The sequence below is a fragment of the Sesamum indicum genome, linkage group LG10 (assembly GCF_026168435.1).
Source record: "Sesamum indicum cultivar Baizhima isolate 11 linkage group LG10, ASM2616843v1, whole genome shotgun sequence".
NCBI classification, from domain to species: Eukaryota; Viridiplantae; Streptophyta; class Magnoliopsida; order Lamiales; family Pedaliaceae; genus Sesamum; species Sesamum indicum.
Genome location: NC_142666.1, coordinates 15755428 through 15776587, shown reverse-complemented (window position 1 = coordinate 15776587; position 21160 = coordinate 15755428). Strand labels below are relative to the sequence as shown.

At 31.9% G+C, this 21160-nt stretch overlaps 2 protein-coding genes and 1 long non-coding RNA gene across 4 annotated transcripts; 2 read left to right on the top strand and 1 right to left on the bottom strand.

Annotated features, from left to right (window-relative positions):
• The first annotated feature begins 3544 nt into the window (after window positions 1-3544).
• LOC105172100 (polygalacturonase-1 non-catalytic subunit beta) lies at window positions 3545-4816 on the top strand. The gene has a single exon (XM_011093438.2). The coding sequence runs from the start codon at window positions 3627-3629 to the stop codon at window positions 4617-4619; it is 993 nt and encodes a 330-aa protein (XP_011091740.2). The 5' UTR covers window positions 3545-3626; the 3' UTR covers window positions 4620-4816.
• Window positions 4817-7399: 2583 nt separating this feature from the next.
• Window positions 7400-12367, bottom strand: LOC148786729 (uncharacterized). 2 transcript variants are annotated; one of them, XR_016067775.1, is made up of 4 exons: window positions 12315-12367; window positions 11750-11812; window positions 8071-8178; window positions 7400-7917 (listed from the first exon to the last, which is right to left on the bottom strand). It is a non-coding gene; the product is annotated as an uncharacterized LOC148786729 (long non-coding RNA). The 2 variants fall into 2 exon arrangements; XR_016067774.1 differs by having other exon boundaries at window positions 7400-8178.
• Window positions 12368-19227: 6860 nt separating this feature from the next.
• Window positions 19228-21023, top strand: LOC105171978 (putative O-methyltransferase 3). Its single transcript, XM_011093281.3, has 2 exons — window positions 19228-20084; window positions 20551-21023. The coding sequence occupies exons 1-2, from the start codon at window positions 19308-19310 to the stop codon at window positions 20851-20853; spliced, it is 1080 nt and encodes a 359-aa protein (XP_011091583.1). The 5' UTR covers window positions 19228-19307; the 3' UTR covers window positions 20854-21023.
• Window positions 21024-21160: the final 137 nt, after the last annotated feature.

Genomic DNA, 21160 nt, shown 5'->3' with positions numbered 1-21160 from the left:
GATTAAATATGTATTTTTTAAAAATTATTATCCTCAATTATGAAATTAAAATCAAAATAGAATTTTTGTTGTGTGTTAAATAAAATAAAAGACAAATATACCCTTACATAGACAAGTTCCCACCTAATTTTTCCTCCAAAATTAGATTGACCATTTGTTATAACGACCAACTTAACAGGGCGTACTTAAGTAGATGAAAATTAAAAATTTTGGATATTAATTCTGATGACTTCAAAATTTGGGGTACTAAAATTGAAAAAATATACTTTGGGTATGAAAAATGAAATTATTCCTTAATTTATTCATATAAGTAAACTATCATTAACATTTTACTTAATTGATTAATATTTTTCACTTTTTATAAACTTATTTTGTTTATTGGTTAAATTTCATGTACACACTCCAAATTATCCCGTACTTAAAAAAGTTTTGTATTTTGGTCAATTCAGTATACGTGGAGTAAATGATAGAATACTATAAATTTTGTATCAACATTGACAGCCAATTGCCATTTTTGTACTCGTCTCTATCACTTTGAAATTAATAAAATTTTACCATTCTTCACCAGATATAAGACGAAATATTTTTTTAATACCATAAAATAAGGGTATAATTTTTTTGGGTACCACAATTATGACAGGTGATTCTTTCAGTCTCCTAAAGTTAAATCAAGTCTTTTTAATCCGAAAAAGGTGATTTTTAGACTTTTTAGTTCCAAAATCACAATGCATTTTTAGTCCCAAACAATCTTTTTATAGTCCCAAAATCATACCGCACATGAGTTTTTGGAACTAAAAAGACGTAATTATGAGTTTTATGGAATTAAAAGCGACACCTTTCATAGTTGTGATACCAAAAAAAATTCTACCCTTATTTTATGAGACTAAAAAAGTATTTTACCCTCATATACAACATGACTAATATACTAATATAAATTTCGTATCAACAATAGACAAACAATCGACATTTTATTATTCGTCTCTATCACTGTAAAATTAATAAAATTTTGCCCTTCTTCATTTTATTGATGAATTTATTACGTAGCATGAATAAGAGACTACTATAAATTTTGTGTCAACATCAACAGGCAATTACCATTTTTGTACTCGTCTCTATCACAATGAAAATAAAATTTTAATGTTCTTCATATATATTATGGAGCAGCTTGGACTCTTATTTTTGACAGTTTGTACGCAATCTCTATCTTTATGATGATGTGTCCTATTGTTTACATAATCCAGCAAAGTACGTAGTAACTGAAAATTCAGAATTTCCCCAATAAAGAGTAGCTAAATTAGCAAAGACTGAGAGGTTATGGGCTCAAATTCTGCTTCTTCGTAATATTTATTGTGTGGGTATAAATTATTATTTGATATTGAAAATCAATATATATGTTAACAGTTAGTAATAATTGAAACTTAAAATATAACTGTAATCAATTCATTTAAATTAAATAATTAGATTTTTTTTTTTTTTTGTGTTTCTTGGATATACTCTTGTCTGTTTGTCCACAAAAATTCATTTTCTGCGTTAATTCATTTAAATTAAATAATTAGAATAGAAATTTATTAATTCAAATTTTCCGTGCTTCCTCGATATCATTAGTTCATGTAAATTAAATTTGTCATCGTTGCACGCAGCCTCCGCGAGCATATATAAAGAATTATGATGTGATTCATGGAACGCGTCGAGAGGGTAAAAATTGCTCTATTTATGATAGCAAAGAGGGATAAATTGCTCATTTTCATTAACACGGGAGGATAAATTGCAGGCAAAATTGCATAAAATCTTCCTGTGTTTTAACAACTCCGCAAACCCCCTCCCTAATTTGAAAATAGGCGAAACACCCGTCTAATTCGGCTCTCTCCTTTTTCTGAGGTGTAATGGGTTAAATTATTTCATCGCTTGATCGTTATACCCTTATATGGACTGGTTTATATTATATAAAAATAATTAAAAATTATTATTATACCCCCATCCCCACCCCCGCACCTAATCTGGCAAGTTCGCTGTCGCCCCAGATCAATATGTCACCGCCAAAAATAGAAAAGAGGGCGACGACTTAAAAAGACGCTATCTCGCCCCCTAATCAGCAATGGCAGCGATGCTGCCCTCTTGTGCGTGAGCGGTAACCATCGCTGTTGCCCCTAGTTTTTTTCTAAATTTTTTTAATTAATTAATTATTTTAATGATTATTAGATATTTAGTTAATTATTTTGTCTGATATACATATATATTTATTAGATTTTTTTGTTTTAAATACATATAATATTAATTTTAATTTATAAAAATAATATAATTACTAAAATATTTAACATAAATAATAATTTAAATTAATTTATAAATTATAATTACTGTAATTGCTTAAGATTTATATTCATGTACATATCTAAATTTGAAAAATAAAATTTACTATACTATTCTTTTTAATGTAATTTTTTAATTTTTTGTTATTTTATATTTAATATAAATATATTTTTTTAAAAAATTGGAATAAAAAATGATAATGTAATAAATATGTATATAAAAATATATTTTTACTTTTTGGTATTTGTAAAAATTTAAATAAAAAATAATAATGTATAATTTTTATAATGTAATAAATTTAAAAATAATTCATTTAAGATTTGTTTAAGTATATGATATTTCAATTAGTTAATAATTTATTTCTATAATTAATTAATATTCATATTTATTAAGATATTTAAATTTTATATTGTGCTTCTAATTTAATTTTTTAATTTAAATTATTAAACATTAAAAATTTTATATAATTTTTTCTAATTTTTAAACAAATACTCAAAAATGATAATGAAAAAAAAAATACTCAAAACAAGTTAAAAGCAAGTTAAAAAAAATGCCCAAAAACTATTATATAATCACATAGAGACATTTTAGTCATAATGACAACAAAAAATCTTGTAAGGACACCAAAATAGTCCAAAAATTGCACCACTTGCAGGATGGGTGCACACTCCATCAAATTCTAACGGTAAGGGGTTTTTTTGGCAGGGGTTTACAAAATTTGAGGAGGATTTTTTTACTATTTTCAAAGCGTAAGGAATTTTTTTTAGTTAATTTAGGAAAAGATAGGGGGTAAAAAAAAAATTATCAGTAAATTGCACTTAATCCTAAATTCCTATATCTTATTTTTAAATTTTATAAATTTAGAGTTAAATACAATTTACCCCTTAAATTAATTGAAAAGTGCAAAAAAGGCCCTATATATAAAAAAATAAAATATAATTTACCCCATCCATTATGACACTAAATATGATGCAATTTACCTTCCTTTTGGTAAATTGTATTTAACCCTATAAATTTATTCAAAAAAATATTACGGAATACTATACATATCTTATGAATTCGAATGATATGTTTTGCATGAGATACTATTCGCGATAGTGATGTTTTCACTCGTCCCGCATATAATCGAAAAATGAAAACAAACATATTTTATATATCTTATAAATAGAAATGATATGTTTTGCATGAGATACTGTTCAAGATAGTGATGTACCAAATCAACTACAACTATAAATATGACTCAAAATCATCATTGTTCTCACTCAAAATCAGCATTGTTCTCACAAATTGAACAAGTGATAATATCATTGAGAAGGAAAATGGCACACGCAATTACTACTTTCTTCCTCCTCTTTCCCTTCCTTTTCTACCTTAGCTTCATGACTTCTTCAGCCCTCGTAGACCCTTTTCCACAATCTTCTGCTTCAACACAGATCAAGTTCTGGTCCACAAATGTGCTCAATAAAATGCCAGAAGCCATTTCCACTAAACTATCCCCACTCACCAACCAAGATTCCAATTACTATGCTGAAGCCATCTCCGAAAACAACTTTAATGCTGACACTGAATTCTGCTCGCGTGCTAAATTAGCCTGCTCCATCGGGTCCGATGCATACGTGACCGCACTGGTTTACAACAAGTATGGAGGCGCCATCGCCCCACTCGAGAAGGTTGATCAATTTTCTTTCTTTAGGCTATCAACTCTCAAAGAAGGGAACGAAATCCATCTTTCCAGTTTGAAAGTTTCCCTTCCCTTTCGCGCGTTTCTTCCTTCTCAAATTGCATCTAAAGTTCCGCTGACCTCAGAAGGAATCGCAAAAATATTCCCCCAGTCTTCTAAAGAAGACACTGCAACAACCCTTTATTACTGCAATGCTGCAGCAATAAAGGGAGAGCTCAAAGTCTGCCCAAAATCACTTGAAGAAATGATCAGCTTCTCCAAATCAGCCTTAGGTAAGAACAAGTTGCTTGCGCTAACTTCCAAGAGCACGAAAGGCTCAGCCAGTGAGCTTAAGATCAAAAGGATTAAACAGTATGACGTTGAAAAAATCGTTGCATGCCATGAGATGTACCTTCCCTTTGCAACTTACTTCTGCCATTCCCTGCCCTCGTCTAAAATATATGCGGTAGACGTTGTGGAGCCGAGCACAGGAGCTCCAGTTAATACGGTTGTTGCGATATGTCACATGGATACGTCGGCGTGGCCTGAGGAGCATGTAGCATTCAAGATAGTGAAATTGGGCCCTGGACAAGGCGAAGTGTGCCACTGGCTGAGTGAGATCGATGTTGCATGGATAGCTGGTGGAGAGTAAATGTGAAGTAATTAACTGGGGTTGCAATGTTCTTGTTTATATATGTCGAATTATGTGTCCTAAATCTTAAGCTTGGTTTGTACGTGCTTCATTTCTGGTCTTTGTTTTCAAGTAAGATGGTTCCCTACTTTGCTCCAGCATAGTACTGTTTTATCTGTATTTGAACGCAAAATAAAACTATGAAATCTTTTCATCTATTCCATATTATATTGCTTTTACAGTTTTGTTTATGATATAAATTTTGAGTTATAATATTTGATTCTCTATAGTGGAATTCTTTAGACCAAATTATGATTGAAAAAAACATCAATTTTGTACCATAATTCATGTACCGATACTTCAAAAATATGTGACAATAGTATCACATTCTCAATATTATAATATTGGGATAATTACACTCCTTTATCCTAAAGTTTGGTGTAATTACACGTAAATTTTCTGTGGTTTGAACCTCTGAGGTTTGCTTTCATCTAACAAATAAGTCTCGACATTAGTTAAAATTCACTAAATTTGTTGATATTATAAAAAAAAACTGAATGAAAATTAATATTTACTCTAGATTAAGTTATTACTGACTTGTTGCATGTCAAGTTATTTTTTTCGACTAAACTACCTTTATAATGGTGAAAATAATTTATCTGAATAAATTAATAATAAATCAATCGAGGTAAATATAATATTTTTATTTTTTTAATATCAACAAATTCAATAAATTTTGACTAACGGATGGACTTATTTGTTGGATGGAAGCAAATTTCAAAAATGTTAAATATAATTTTTCAAATCACAGAAAATTCACGTGTAATTACACTAAACCTCAAAGGAGGAGAGTATAATTATCCAGTAATATTTACACAAAATAGTTAATGAAGCATCTCATCATTGCTACTTATAATGCAGTTATATGAAGCATTATACAAATAAATTAGTTATTATCATTTATGTCCCACGTATACATTACTTGAAAGTTCATATTTATATATATGTGAGGACGATCATTTGTCAAACGATGAAACCGTTTGATTTAAATCTCTTATAAAAAAATTATTAGATACTGACACTTGATGTTATTGCATTGCAGTTTGACATGTACCGGAATAACTGCTACAATTATCAAAATATAAAAAATTATGGGTACTATTAGTGACGAAACATTGAAAACCTTTTACCACGAATTTGGTACAGACTATTGCAAAGAACATCAATAACTGTTGCAAATTCCGTCGGTATTTTTAAATTCTCGTATTCATCAGCTTTGCCACCAAATTTAGGATGTACTTGTAAAGGTTTTTTAAAATTTTCATTTGCATGCCAGGGACTTTTCCAGTTAAGTACCTACTTTGTAAAAATATTTTGTGACGAATGTATACTTAGATTTGTGACACATATTTTACAATGGTAATATGACTGTTGACATTGCAACTCCATCTCGAATTGTGTCCAAATTTGCTGTATATAACCCCAAACGTCGCCAATTGAGACTGATTTGGCAACAAATTTGCCACGAAATCCCTCCTCCCAGGTTATCTATGCTAGAATTCACCCAAATTCCTTTCAAATCGATTACAATTTTGCTTCAACATTATCTCGTAAAAAATTTTATATCCAAATTCCTGGCGAAATGATATTTGTGTCATATTTCCCCGATTTCTGGCATCTTTTGCAATAGGATTTCCGACAAACATTATATTTTGTTTCAAAGTTTCGTCAAAAATTTGAAACGTGTTCTGCGGCGTTCTTTTCATAGCATGGTGACTATCCATCACTCAAAACGACTGAGTTTTTTTTTTTTCTATCTCTCAAATATGGGGAGCTAATGAACTATTTTGTGTAGTGTATATAACACATAATACCTTTTTCATAAATCCCTCAAATAGTTTTTTGGCATAAAAAATATGGAACTTAATTTGTTAATTCTATAGAGTACCAGAAAAAATATGATTTTTCATCATGGTGAATAATCATAATAAAAAGTCTTGACGCATCCTAATCAACCACGGCTATAGAATGAGTATTAGCTTTTACAAGCGAGGCCAAAATATTTACTACAATTAAAAATTATGACAAATATTTTGATCATGAGTAAGTGAATATTAATGAAACACGGTTAAAACATAAGTTTTCATTTCAATTTTATTTAACTGTGGTATATAGCATTAATTTACTACGACTAATATATATCGTAATGATTTATTGGTACAAAACAATCAATTTTTTTTTTGCATAAATTCCACTACAAGAAAATAGGGCATTAATGACGGAAATTTCCTCCTCTGAAAGTATGAACTCCATCTCTAAAACATATTAGCGACAGAAAAATCCGTCGCTGCAGCCCGTGGCTATATTATTAGCGACGGAAATTTCCGTTTCTAATTCTCAGACGGAACATTTCCATTGCTGATTCTGTCGACAACAAAAAGAAAGTTTAAGTGTAATCCATCTCTGATTTCGTAGGCAATCCGTCTCTGATTCCGTCAATAAAAAAAGAACTTTCTGTCTCTAAAGATAAAGTATTATTAGTTTCTCTAATTCCGTCTCTGAAAGTAGAGACTGTTTCGTCTCTAATCCGTCTCTAATACCATATAAATTTCCGTCTCTAATTCAACCTCTAAACTTTCAAAATTTTTCGTCTCTAATTCGTCTTTAATTTTTTTTGGATTTTTTTGGGCAGATTTTTTAATTTTTGTACCCAAATTAATATCCTGGTCATTATACCATCAAACACATTCCATCAATACCAAAATTTGAATTTTCCAAATAAAAACAATAAACAAAAAAAATAATCATAATACAACAACACTAATATAATTGATGTCATCATCTAAATACTATCAAATAATATCAATGTCTGAACTCCCAAGTCAACAAACATGTGTCAAAGTACAACCCAAATCAACATAAACTAAACATAAACAACCAACAGAAAAAATAAACTAATTATCTTTCCTGGAATGTTGCTCCTGCTGTCCAAACTCACCAGCAAATTGATGGTTTGTGTATCCCACATCTTGAAATAGTTTTTCAACTAATTCTTGTAGGTCTGCCTCCCTCTTCCAAGCCTCTTCCTCCCACTTTCGAGCTTCTTCAAGAGCAATTTCAAGCAATTTTCTATTTTCTTCTTCTCGTCTTCAAAATTCCTCCACAGCTTTTGTTAACTCATTAATCTTCTGGTCAGATGTTTTAAGAGTAGAACTGACTGAACTTGAACTTGTAGATGAGGAGTTATATCCAAATCCATATAAGCGTTCTTTAGTAGGACCTCCAGTGATATCATACAAGTTGAGATATCGAATGAAGGCTGTGAAGAAACATCAGTACAACCCATTTTTGCAAGGTATTCTTCTTGTCCAAGTACATTAGATACAAAGGAACATTTATGTAATAAAAATCTAACAAAATTTCTGAAGATATATACTAACCAATATTTAAATCCAATACAAATTATACTTACACTAATTCTTTTGGATTTATTGTCGATGAACTCCCCAATTCCTTTGTTCTTTCTATGGCATCTTTGAAATAGCTCAAGATCAGTCACTTCTCTACCAAGTTCCTTTTCCTATAATAAAATAATAATTAAAATTATTCAACCATCACTATTATTATCCAAAATAAAATATATGATATTAATTAATAATTATAACATATGGTCAATTTTGATTATAAAATTGATCAAATATTAAATATAAAATAAAATATATAAAAAAATTCAAAAATAAAAATATATAAAATAAAAAAATAGAAAAAGCTCACGAGCTTATGAACAGACACAATTCAGCTCGACTCATTCGAGCTCGAGTTGTGCTCAAAATCTTTGTTGGTGACAAAAAAGATTAAGAGGAATGTGTGTTTTTTATTAAATTAAAAAAAATTAATAAAAAGTTTACTTTAGTTTTATTTTAATTAATTAAAACTAAATTATACATTATAATTATACAAATATATATATATTATCATCTCATATAATTACAACTTAATTATTATGTTTATAAATAAAAAATATTCTTATTTTTGTGGTTTAATATATTCATAAATAAACAAATTCCTATTTACACCATCAGAGACGGAAATTTCCGTGGCTAAATTAAAGAAAAAAATTAGCTACGGAAATACAGATGGAAATAATCAAGGCTCAGCCATTTTGGTGTTTAAGCAATCATTTACCAATATCAGAGACGGAATATAAAATATTTTAGCAAAGTTATAAATACGTCTCTAAAATAAAGATTATTAATAATTTATCATAAAAAAGAGTTCGGTCTCTAAATAGTCTTTATCAAAGACGGATTTAATTCCGTCTTTAAATTTTGATCTCTCATACCTTATTTTCTTGTAGTGTTACAGTGGAGCTAGGCATTTTTGTATTTTAGCTATATAACATTTTTAAATAACTTAATAGAACAAAGTGCTTTTCTATTTTAGCTACATATTATTAAAGGTACGTGGGGATGAATACAAAAATTAGTGGAGCCAGACATTTTTGTATTTAGGCTGCATATCATTAATTACTTTCCACGTATATCGTAATTATTACATATAGATACATTATAAAAAAAAGCAAGATTTGACTTTAAGAACGAATTTTATTTGTCTTTGGAACGGTTTGCAAGACATCAAATTTATATGGAATGATTGTTGGAACGATTGAAAATCTGTCCTCACAAATGGCGTTATTAGAGTAGTTGCTTGGGCCTCTTTGGGTCAGCTTATTTTATGCATGTCATTAGCCCTCCCCCCTTAATAAGTGGGGTTTGGACACTTATTAGAGAGACGTCTTCAGTGGTGAGGCTTGCAAAAGGAGCTTTTTTTTTTCTCGAATTCCTATAATTGTTAGTAGCATAAGCATGTTTAAAAAAGAAAGAGTTTACTTTGTGCATGCACGGAACATGGCTTTTATGTAGGTGCCTCCACATAGAAAGCCTTGTGTACCTCCATGGAGGATGGATTATTCGAGGGTGCCTACTTGGAACAGGATTTAGGGACTTCGCCGAAGGAAGAATAAGGTGCCCGTCCAAAAAATGGTCATCTGAGAAGTTGTTATCTTCAACGTTGGTAGCTACATGTTCTCACGTTTTAGTTTTGTGTTTTCACAAACAACGTTAATTGATCCGCACAAAAAATGCACGTATGGAATAAATGATTCGAGTAAAAATATGGTGCTCGGCCCACTCGGAGTGGGAAGTGGTGAAATAAGTGCTAGAAGGTAAGAATGGTTAAATAAGTGAGGAAGAGAGTGTTATTACTTCATTGTCTATACATTAGAGAGACTGATACGAAATTAAAGCTCTAAGTACAAAAACACAATACTCCTTTATGCTAATATGGTAGCTAAAAGGTAAACATAATAGTAGGTAGACTCAAAGTGTAAAAATATATGAACATATGTGAATCTGTCCTTCTGATCGTGTCCTTTTGATCCTGTGAATATGTGAATATACGTTAATGTCTTCCAGTTGGAAGAGCTCTCTATTTATAAGCAACAACAAGGCTAGGTTAGAAATTTGGGAAAGCATAACCCCGAAATTGTTGGATAATGGTGAATTCCTCTTAGTTTTATTGCAGAGTTCCTAGCGATTGGCTGATCCCCCTCGGATTTTAGAGGTAGCTAGAGTATCTCCCCAAATTCAGGGGACTATTGGAGTGTGCTATGTACAGTATTTGGTAAGGGATAAGGATGTTGTCTTCTCAAATAAAAATAGATAGCCCAAATAGGCCCAAGCAGCCCAAAAGAAGAAAAAAACGCAAAGCCGCCCCCTAGGAGGATCAGTTCGGGAGAAGGCACCTCTCTGAAAATCTGAGAAGACATCCTTATTCCTAGAAGATGCACAGCGAACTCCAACAATTCTCGTAAATTTGAGGGGGATCCTCCAACTGTTAGGGACTATCCACCAAATCTGTAGCACCCCCTACTCGCTACATCTAATTATCACTATTTCATCCTTTCTTTAATTAGAACTCATTTTATAAGTAATTCTCTTTCAACCCCTAAAATAAATTCTAATTTATCAATATAATATATATGTATCACAAAAGGTAATATATACCTCCGAAAGTTTATATTTACCCTCACTAGATGTCCTCATGTACATAATCTCAAGAAAAGTAGTACCACACCTTTAAACACCAACTCGATAAGAGACTAGAATATTTAACAACCAAACAGCCAAAAACTCCGGCTTCATATGTCACTGCTGACCTACCTAATATAGACAACGGTACCGCTCAAAGTCTAATGTGGTTAATCAGTGTGACTTATTCTCTAAAAAGTACGTGACAATGAATGAGTTGTCTACTCAATAAGTATAACCAATTAGCCTATATATATATATATACATAGGCACAATTCACATACAAGCAGTCACATCGACTAACGGTCTTTCGTCATATAGCAACATCAGATATAAGCAGTAATACATACTCACAAGTGTAAATCAATCCACGACATAATATTCGACGTTATCGTTTATTAGTTAAGGGCCCCTCTTACTCTAGTTGGAATACATCAGTCAATGGTTTTGCCGGCCATCATCATATCATATACAGCACAGGATACCCGTTGTATGTGATATCTCCACACTCTTTTACTCCAGCTGTGTAGCAATATCACCATAGGACATCACAATAAACGTGGTAACCCAACACCATCCCAGTGTGTAGCTAACAGCACAGGATATTCCCCGCTGTCATGAATACCCCGGTACCCTACGCGCCATGGTACCTAGCTTAATTCATATATTTTTCATATCTCATCATCAATCACATTTTCATAAACCATTGACTGTGTTCCCAACTAGGTAAGCATCATCTTTTATTTCAACTCACAATCGTCATTCTATTATTTATAATAATCACTTCCTCAATAACAACTCCCAATTTGATTTCATCAATAATCAATTATATGCTTATCACATAATCATATCCCGCATATCTCTACATTACCATCACATATCACATAGCAACAATTTCACCAATATTATGGTAATCTAACAAATAATCCACAACTAATTATATAAACAATCAATATACGAAAGTCAAGTCCATGTTCGCATCCAAGAACCAATACATATAATATATACAATACTACATATATAGATATATATATATATATAAATCCAATTAGCTATACTTACCGTAAATTCTAAAATACTTTGATTCATTAGGGACTGCTCAACCCTCTACTTTGTCGTCACGTCCTATAACAAAATGTTATACGTATAATCAATATATTTAATTTACCAATTCACTTAATCAAACCCCTTATATATTTATAACTATCATTTTTAATAGCATCCGTAATTATATTACCACTGAAACCTCATTTTCCCTCTTTAATAACATAATATTTCTAAAATATAACTTCCAAAATATTTCTATTAATTTTTTGTCAATTTATCGTTGCTATATAATTTAATTAAGCAGTAATATATAGAATTACATATTTGGTTAATCATTCCGATAGATTTGTATAAATTAGCTATAATGATAATTAAATCTAACAAATCAAATAATTTAATTGCCCAACTATATCATTTTTATAACAATTGTGATATTTAATTTGACACTAACTTAAATATCCAAAATCATAAAATACTCCGATTAAATAGTTCACCGCTCAATATAATCAATATTTAATAAATGAACTAATTAAATAATATAATTATATAAATTAATAGAAATTAAAACATAAATTCTTACCTTTCTGTTTCTTCGTCGCCCGCAGTGAAAGACTGCAAATTCCTTAAAGTAGCAATTGTATTACATAATGTAAATCTTATATATATTATATGTAATGAGAGAGAGAGAAAGGTGTGGGGTGGGCGGTGGCCCCCACTCTCATCCTCACCCTCTTTTTTTTCACTATAGATATATATATATGTATATTATTATACATATAGTTATGTATATGTATTATTATACATATAATATTATTATTATTTTATTTAATTAAATTTTTTTAAAATACCTTTGACGTCCCCCCTAATTTTCTTAATTACTATAATTTGCCCCTAAATATTGTAACGAACTCCAATTTAACTCGTTCAAGTTTTATTATATCCCAAATTCAATCTATAATTTATTTACTAATTAAATTTAAATTTTTAATAATTACCAATTAGTCTCCTAATTACGTGAAAAATTCTACGGACGTCACAAAATCTAAGGGATTCAAAATTATTTAACGACTTTGATGTCATACTCTCCCAAATTTGTAATTTCTTCTAACCAACTTGTGGTTGACTATAAATGAGAGCTTCCTCAGCAGGAGAAGACATGTTTTCATGTTCTTCAGTTCGAGCCCTCATACTACAAACTCCACCTTTATGCGACCACTTCAACTTAAAAGAACATTGTAATTTCGTATTTAAAGTTTTGCGAATATCATTCTATCCATTGTACAGAAAAATTGAGTAATAACAGTCTCCTTTTCACTTATTTATACATTTTCATTTTCTATCACTTATTTTACCACTTTTTACTCCAAGTGCACCGAACATCACATTTTTTTATAGCGTTACCGATAATTTTCCTAACTCAATGATTCTTTCCTATATTATTTTCTAAAATGTGCACAAAATTCCATGCATTTTCCTGATATTCCTGAAATTACATAAAATTTACAGAAAAATTCAATAATATATGTAGAAAGTTTAAAAATAATACAAAAAATTGCAAAAAGTTACAGAATATTGCATAAATTTACAGGAACTTACAAAGTTATTAGAAACTTTTTTTTCACTATAATGTAAATGATCAATACTTTTAATAACGGTTAGACAAAATTAAAAAAAAAATAAATTTTTACCAATTAATATTCGCCATAGTTTTTAACCATAGCCAAAATAATTGCAATGATTTTCGCCATAGCTAATATTTCGACAAGACTTGCAGAAATAACGGTTAATGGCCATTGCAAAGCCGTAATTGATTTGTATTTACCACAATTTTATTCTTTTAACTATAGTAAATTAATTCTAGTAGAAAATTATATTTCTTCTAATGTATCTAAGTACCACCACATTTATTGCATTCAATTTTTTTTTTTTTCTTGACAGAATGTTAGCAGACACGCCTCTTTTTCCACAGCTTCGGCAAAATTTGATTTCTCACCTTTTACTTGGACAAATTAGTTATACATTTTTTACACGTAATTTTCAATTTTATGACATCTAACGTATTCAACTTAGACTGCTATTTGTAGCCATCAGAAGGAGCACTAAAATTTCTCAAGTATTTATCGTTATGCAAGTGAGATTTTCTTACTTGCTTTCTCTCACATGGACATCATAATGGTTTTGGTACCATTTATACCAAAGTTAAGTATGCATTTAGAGAGAAGAAAAACTTGCTTATCTATTTTCATTATTACAATTATCATTTTAAAACTGTTAACATTATCATTAATTAGACCTAAGGATCGAACTGTTAACATTTTAAAAGATGAAGGACTACAATAGAACTTTAATATGTTTAGTAATTAAAAACGAATTAGTGACAATATACGAGTATCAAAACTGTAATTATCGTCAATTTAATCTTTACGTAACTGCACAAGGTAACATTAATGCAACATAGTCCAGGACCACGTTCCCTCGTCATTTGATCTTGAAAATCATGTGACGAAATAGTTAGGCATATCAATAGATGGATAATACTAAAATTCAAAATTATTATGGTACTTATTACTTAAACCCGAACCCTATATTATTACATTAAACTCAGTCAATCCATACCTATTAACATAAATATTTTGGGTATGAATTGGTTCTAGATGCTAGAATACTCGTGTCTATGAGTATCAATATGAGTAACAGTTAATCCCTTGTGATAAATGCTCGAGCTTCATTGATCATTTATCGACTCATTAGCTCAAAACTTCTCACCATTAGGATAGGTAGAGCCTCTCTTTGAACGGAATAGGACGGCGCCACCATTATTTCAGTTTTAAGTTTTGCAAAGCTTGATTACTTGTATAGTCTAAAGGACAACTACATTTAAGAGCTACCTTACTACCATCAGATCAGATTTCTTGCAAGGTCTTATGTATTTCCCTGGGTGACTATGCGGGAAAAAATGTACTTTTGATCCTACACAATTGTTGTATTTGTAGTCCCAACAATTTATAGGCTTAGCCCATTTGATCGTATAGGCTAAAAGAATGTAGCACTTGGCACCGAAAAGCTACAAGTTGTTACTCTGTGAGACCAAATGTATTATAATTTTTATCCAATGGACCAAAAATACTAAAATTTTTTAATTTATGGGATCAAATATGTTAACTAAGCTCCTAGTGGAACCCAAATTATCCACATAGTATTGTGTGGGACTAAAAGTGTAATTTTTCTGTGATCATAGAAACTTGTAGTAACCAGTGTCTGAGGAATGCCAGGCTAGTCCCACATGCCTACCACAATACATATTTATTCATTAACTTAAAGTTATTAAATTTATAAACTTTTGATAAATCAATTAATTAGATTGTGATGTATATATTGTTAACACATTTAGTTACAAGGGCAAAAAAATAATTTTTACGTATATAACCCATATAATAAATACATCTACCCTACCATACCACATCAATTCCAACACGATTATAAATACCAAAAATATAATTTTTAAGAGGGAACGATTATTTACTGATTTGACCTCTCATATGTATAAAAAAACTCTTTTCTCAAAATCGGCATTGATTTCACTTGGTGCGCAGTCCTGTTGTGGGCAAAATTCCCATTTCATCCTTATACTAAAATCACAACCAGGCGCCATTTGTGGGAAGACTTTTCCTCGACACTGAGAATGCAAAACTAGGTCTTTGGCTCACGACGTCCATGATTTGGACACGATTAGCGAAGCTCAAGTGAACAGTGTGGAACAAGGCCCTCCTTGCGAACAGTCACCACCTCAGAAGGTAACCCCCCTACCTCATGAACAAGCCCCCCTCAATGGGAAGAACCCCCACCATGTCGACAATCTCCACCCTCCTACCCCAAGAGAACACTCCCCCGGGATGTTCCACCCGAGAATCGATGGTCCAACTGACACAAGAGGCTTTGTTGGCCCTAATTCGCTATACATCTACTCCAACGACAACCCAATTTGTGGTGCAACAACACGTGAACCCGCCCCCTCCTTCCCCTAGTAGAAGTCGAGAATTATCCATGGCTCTTGAGAAGGAGCAGAGGCAGGAGGAAATGAACAATAGAATCTCTCAACTTGAGGGTGCACGGACCCAAAAAACCCCCGCAATCGAGAAGCATCAGCGCCCCCACCGCTTAGGGGACCCAAGGATCCTTATTGCCATGGATCGTTGCCCCTCCTCGACAAAGCCCTTTCTCCCCCACAATTTTAGCTGAAGCACTTTCAACGGGTGTTAAAGTATCGAATCTATCAAAATAGGAGGAAAAAGGCGACCCACAAGAACACTTGGACAAATTTTATGCTAAAATCGATTGGTACGATTTGATTGACACCGCCTATTACACAATCTTCCGCACCATGCTCTCTGGACGTGCCTTAGCGTGGTTCAACCAACTACAGGCCGGAACTATCTCTAATCTCGATCAATTGACTCATCAATTTTTGCATTACTTCTCCATGAACAAAAAAGTCCCAAAAAACGGCCGCATATTTGTTCACCATTTGCTAGAGACAAAATAAGTCGTTAAGAGATTACATTCAAAGGTTTGTGGAGGCAGTGCACGAGGTGCCGCATGTCAATCACAAGTTATTGGCCAATATTGTTCAATAAAATTTGCTATCAAGAAGATTCAAAGAATCTATAGTCGGAAAAACCCCCTAACTCTCTAGAAGACTAGCTCATGCGATCACAAAAAAAATATATTAGATCGAGGAGTCTAATGTTTCAGATACTTTCCTTAGCGTCAAGAAGAAAGGTCAAGAAGAGAAAAAAGAATCGAGAAAGAAGGAGGAGCGCAAACATTTACGTCCGACAGGGTTCGAACACTACACCTCCTTGAATGCATCTAGGGGGGAGATATTAATTGCGGCGAAACAACAAGAGCTAATCAGTCAATGACCGACAAAGATGAAAGATAACCCCAAAAGCCTCAATTCCGATAAGTATTGTCTTTTTCACCTGGACAGAGGCGGAGGAATGCTATCACCCGAAGAATAAAATATTATTTGGATTACATCTTCAAGTTGATAAAGGAAATATTAAATAATTTACTTTATTATTGAAATTATATAACATGCTACTTTAGCTTTTAACATATATTTTGTTCTTTTCTTTTCTTCATTACAACTCTTTGTTCTACCTTTTACATAGCTAAAATATTACTGTATTCTCCCAATGATATAGAATGTCATTTCTCGGATGACGGGTCACGATACAGTCATACCACCAAGTTCATATTTTTAGTAGCATGAAGCTCTCATTAGCGATCAGTCTATCCAAACTCACCAATACTAACACTAAGCAATAAAATCCAAGAACATTATTTGCAGTGGAAAAAACATAAATCTGAAAGTTCAACTTTAGCTACGCTCTTAACAACTAGAAAGGAGAAGTAATTCCAAAAAAAAAAAAAAAAATTGTCTATAGAACTTACTAATTAATGCCATATGTGCATCCCTTGATTAGCTATCAATCCCACTAAAGCCCTCCTCACATTCATTATACACCTCATCCGCAAGATATGGTAAGTGCCATAAAGGACTAACCGAGCAGTAAGCAGTCCCTACCTTTCATCAGATGTGAGCATACACACACTGATAATGCATAACTATTATTTTGTCAACATGTTTAAAACCAAATGACATAAATGAAGAAAATGTAACACTTCAAAACACTTGCCAAAAAAATGAGAATTCTAAACTTTTCAATCAAAACAAATGCATACAAAATAATCGTGTGTGACAGCCACAACCTTATTTAAATAGTGCAAGTGCTTCGTTAATCAACCATTTCAGTTAAGTGCTCTCCTTCACTAGAGCATATCAGACATTATACTTATTTGTGACTACTATTATAACCTTAAAAAAAATAAGAGTTGCCTGATGATTCACGCTTAACTTCTAGTAGTGCACATAAAAAAACAATTTTATAAAATCCAATACAATACAAATATCCTTGATATTTTATGAATATTTTGAGAACTAAATAGGGTTTCATAAAAAGAAATCGTTCTTAGTAAAATAAAATTTTTAATATACGAATATAATGAATTTTCCCTATATTCAGAAACTGTTTCCATTACGTCAACACGTATAACTCCCCCTTGAAAACTCATACATTATTAAATAAAAATTTCAATCAGTTCTAGATGTTTCTAATTCATATATATAAATACGTAGTAGCTATAATATTTTACACCAATAATTCAAAACTTTAATCAATTACATAGCTCCTAAAGTATAAATGTTCTAGGTACTATCAAATAACCTATCTTATCACGACTTGATTAAACTAAAAGTTTGGGGTTAGAAATTACCTCAAATTCGTGCCTCAACTTCCTTCTATCTCCCCTACAAGATCCAATTAAACTCAATAACTTTAGATGTGGAATATCATAAATTATGGTGGTTGAAAGTTGAGTTTTTGTTTATTATAGCCTATTGAGTGGTGTGTGGAAAAAAATATATTTTAGAGTTGGAATAGGGTATGTTTACATAATTAGATAGGCTTGGGAGGTTCTATTCTATCAAAAGTCTATAAAATACTTTAGAAATTCAACTTTTAATAGGGACCAAAATAAAAATCCAAAAAATAACAAAAAAAATCGCTAGTCAAGGTGCGCCGTAATAAGGGTTAGATTTGACTCCATAGGCGACGGGATCCTCTATTTCATCTTTTATTGCTTCTCTAGATAATTGCTATATGGGCAATCTTCGGTGAAAGAAAATGTGTTGTAGAAATTACTGGAGCAATATAGAGAAAATAGAAAAAGTTGATCCAAACAAAAAATTCAAAAAAAAGAAAGAAATTTATGGCAATAGATAGAAAATATTAGGAGACAAAAATTATTTTAAAATTGTAATTAGGAATATTTTTTTCATAATTTTGGTTGCTTATAGGATATTTTTCAATTTCATCTCATACGAGTAGGACAAAAGTTTGTTCGTTTGTGGGAAAATTAATATTTCGTAACTTAATTAAGAAAAATATTTCAAACTCATTTTACAAAATTTGGTCTCAAAGAGATAAACGTGCTTTTACATCTTTTTAACCCGAAATGGCTGGGGAGAGAAAATGTTCCTTTTTCTAGGGTACTCTCGGACGTGCAATGACAATGCTTTGGTCTCTCACTGGACGGATCGAAAGGCATAAGAGAAAATGGTGAGGCTTCACAAGTTAAAAAAAAAAAAAAATGCTTTTGGGGGGAGAGATACTATCTCCACTGTTTCTCCCTCCAAAATTGGTACACTATATCGGGTAGTTTTGAAGATCAATTAATGGAGGGGATCAATTTTGATGAATTTAAGAAACATCAGGCACCAAAATTGATGAGATTGCGATATTGGGAACTAAAACTAATTTAACTAGTGCCTAAGTTGGGGATGGAAAATAAAACTATCCCTACATATAATTAATCACGTCATCCTAAATGTATTTATGTATATATATATACATATTACAAACCATAACATATTCATACATCGCTTGCATTTTCTACTCAAGCCATTAATTATAATATACCGTCAGACTTGAAATCAGGAATCGAAGATATGGAGATGGTTGATCAAAAACAATCTCTAGAGCTACTTGAGGCTGAAGCTCACATTTGGAATCATGTGTTCAACTACATAAACTCTACGTCACTAAAATGTGCAACTGAACTGGGCATCCCCGACGTCATCCACAAGCATGGCGGCCCCATGACCCTCCTTGAACTGGTAGATGCTCTCCCGGGCGTCGACAAAGCCAAAGCCGATTGCATGTATCGTCTCATGCGAATCCTCGTGCACTCTGGCTTCTTTGTATTAGAAAAAATCAATTCCTCTAATGAGGAGGCCTATTCCCTTACACCTGCTTCACGTCTTCTGGTCGGAGATCTTCCAATGAGCATGAAACCTTATGTAATATCCCAAATTGATCCAATCTTGGTGGAGCCAATGCACCATTTGAGTAGATGGTTCCAAAATGCTAACAACCACACACCGTTTCAAACCATTAATAATGGGATGTCATTTTGGGAGCAGAAAGAGCGGAACCTGAGGTTCAGCCATTTGTTTGATCAAGGCGTGGCAAGTGATACCCCAATGGTGGCCCACGTGATTACCAGAGATTGTAGGCAAGTGTTTGAGGGTTTGGATTCTCTCGTGGACGTCGGCGGAGGCACTGGAACTTTGGCCAAGGCCATAGCGGAGGCGTTCCCACAAATTCATTGTACAGTGCTTGATCTTGCACCGGTTGTTGCGGGAATGGACGGGACAAAGAACTTGAAGTATATTGAGGGAAATATGTTCGAGTACATTCCCCCATCAGATGCAGTTTTACTCAAGGTAAGCTCACATGAATTTCACATATTTCTAAAGGGTAAATTGTGCTTTATTTTTGTACTTTCACTTGATTTCAATTTATCGCATCACTTGTAATTCACATCTAAACTTTCAGCTGAATTGATAGAAAATAGTTAATAGTTTAATATCTCAATTAAATTTAATTTCAACTAACATTCCCCCAAAAGTTCTGAAAAATAAATTATACTTACACAAGATCAAGGAAATATTCACACTAATTATTTTTTCAAAAATTCTTGATTTACAATTTTAAGCTTCTCTTAAGGATTAGACGAAAAATATTGAAATAAACAAAACAATTAATTAAACATCAAATTTCAAAACGGGGAAGAATTATTTACTATATGTAGGGAGGAACGACGTGTTACGACAGTTAATATTTATCTCCAATAATTTAAACTTTTTGAAAAATATATTAGTATGGCCACTAATATTTTTGTATCAATAGTGGATACTTCATGATTGGAGCGATGAGAAAAGTGTTGAGATACTGAAAAAATGTAAAGAAGCAATAACGAGCAATGGAAAGAGAGGAAAGGTGATACTCATCGAGATGGTGGTAGATGATGAGAGAAGCAACACTGAGTCAGTTGAAACTCAACTCCTCTTTGACATGCTTATGATGACTTTAGTTGGAGGAAAAGAAAGGAAAGAAAAAGAATGGGCAAAACTCTTTTATGATGCTGGCTTCCAAGATTATAGAATTTATCCTGTCCTGGGATTGAGATCTATCATCGAAGTATATCCTTAAATCTACTTTTAATTCTGTTTACAATTTGATTGCTGTAACAAAATTGTCGTGCAAACAATTAGAAATATCAATAAAGCATCCTACTACCAGGAAACCCAATACATGTGATTTTTAGCATCAATTGTTTAAACCTCCTCTTATTGAAAAAACATCAATGTGTATATTTTAAATGGGTAAGTGCAATCTGCTTAATTGTATTAGGGAAAATAGACAAATAGCCTCCTTATAAAAAATAAAATACCAACTTATCTCCCTATATTTTTCAAAATACAATAATTTACCCTTTATATTTTTAAAATTGATGCAA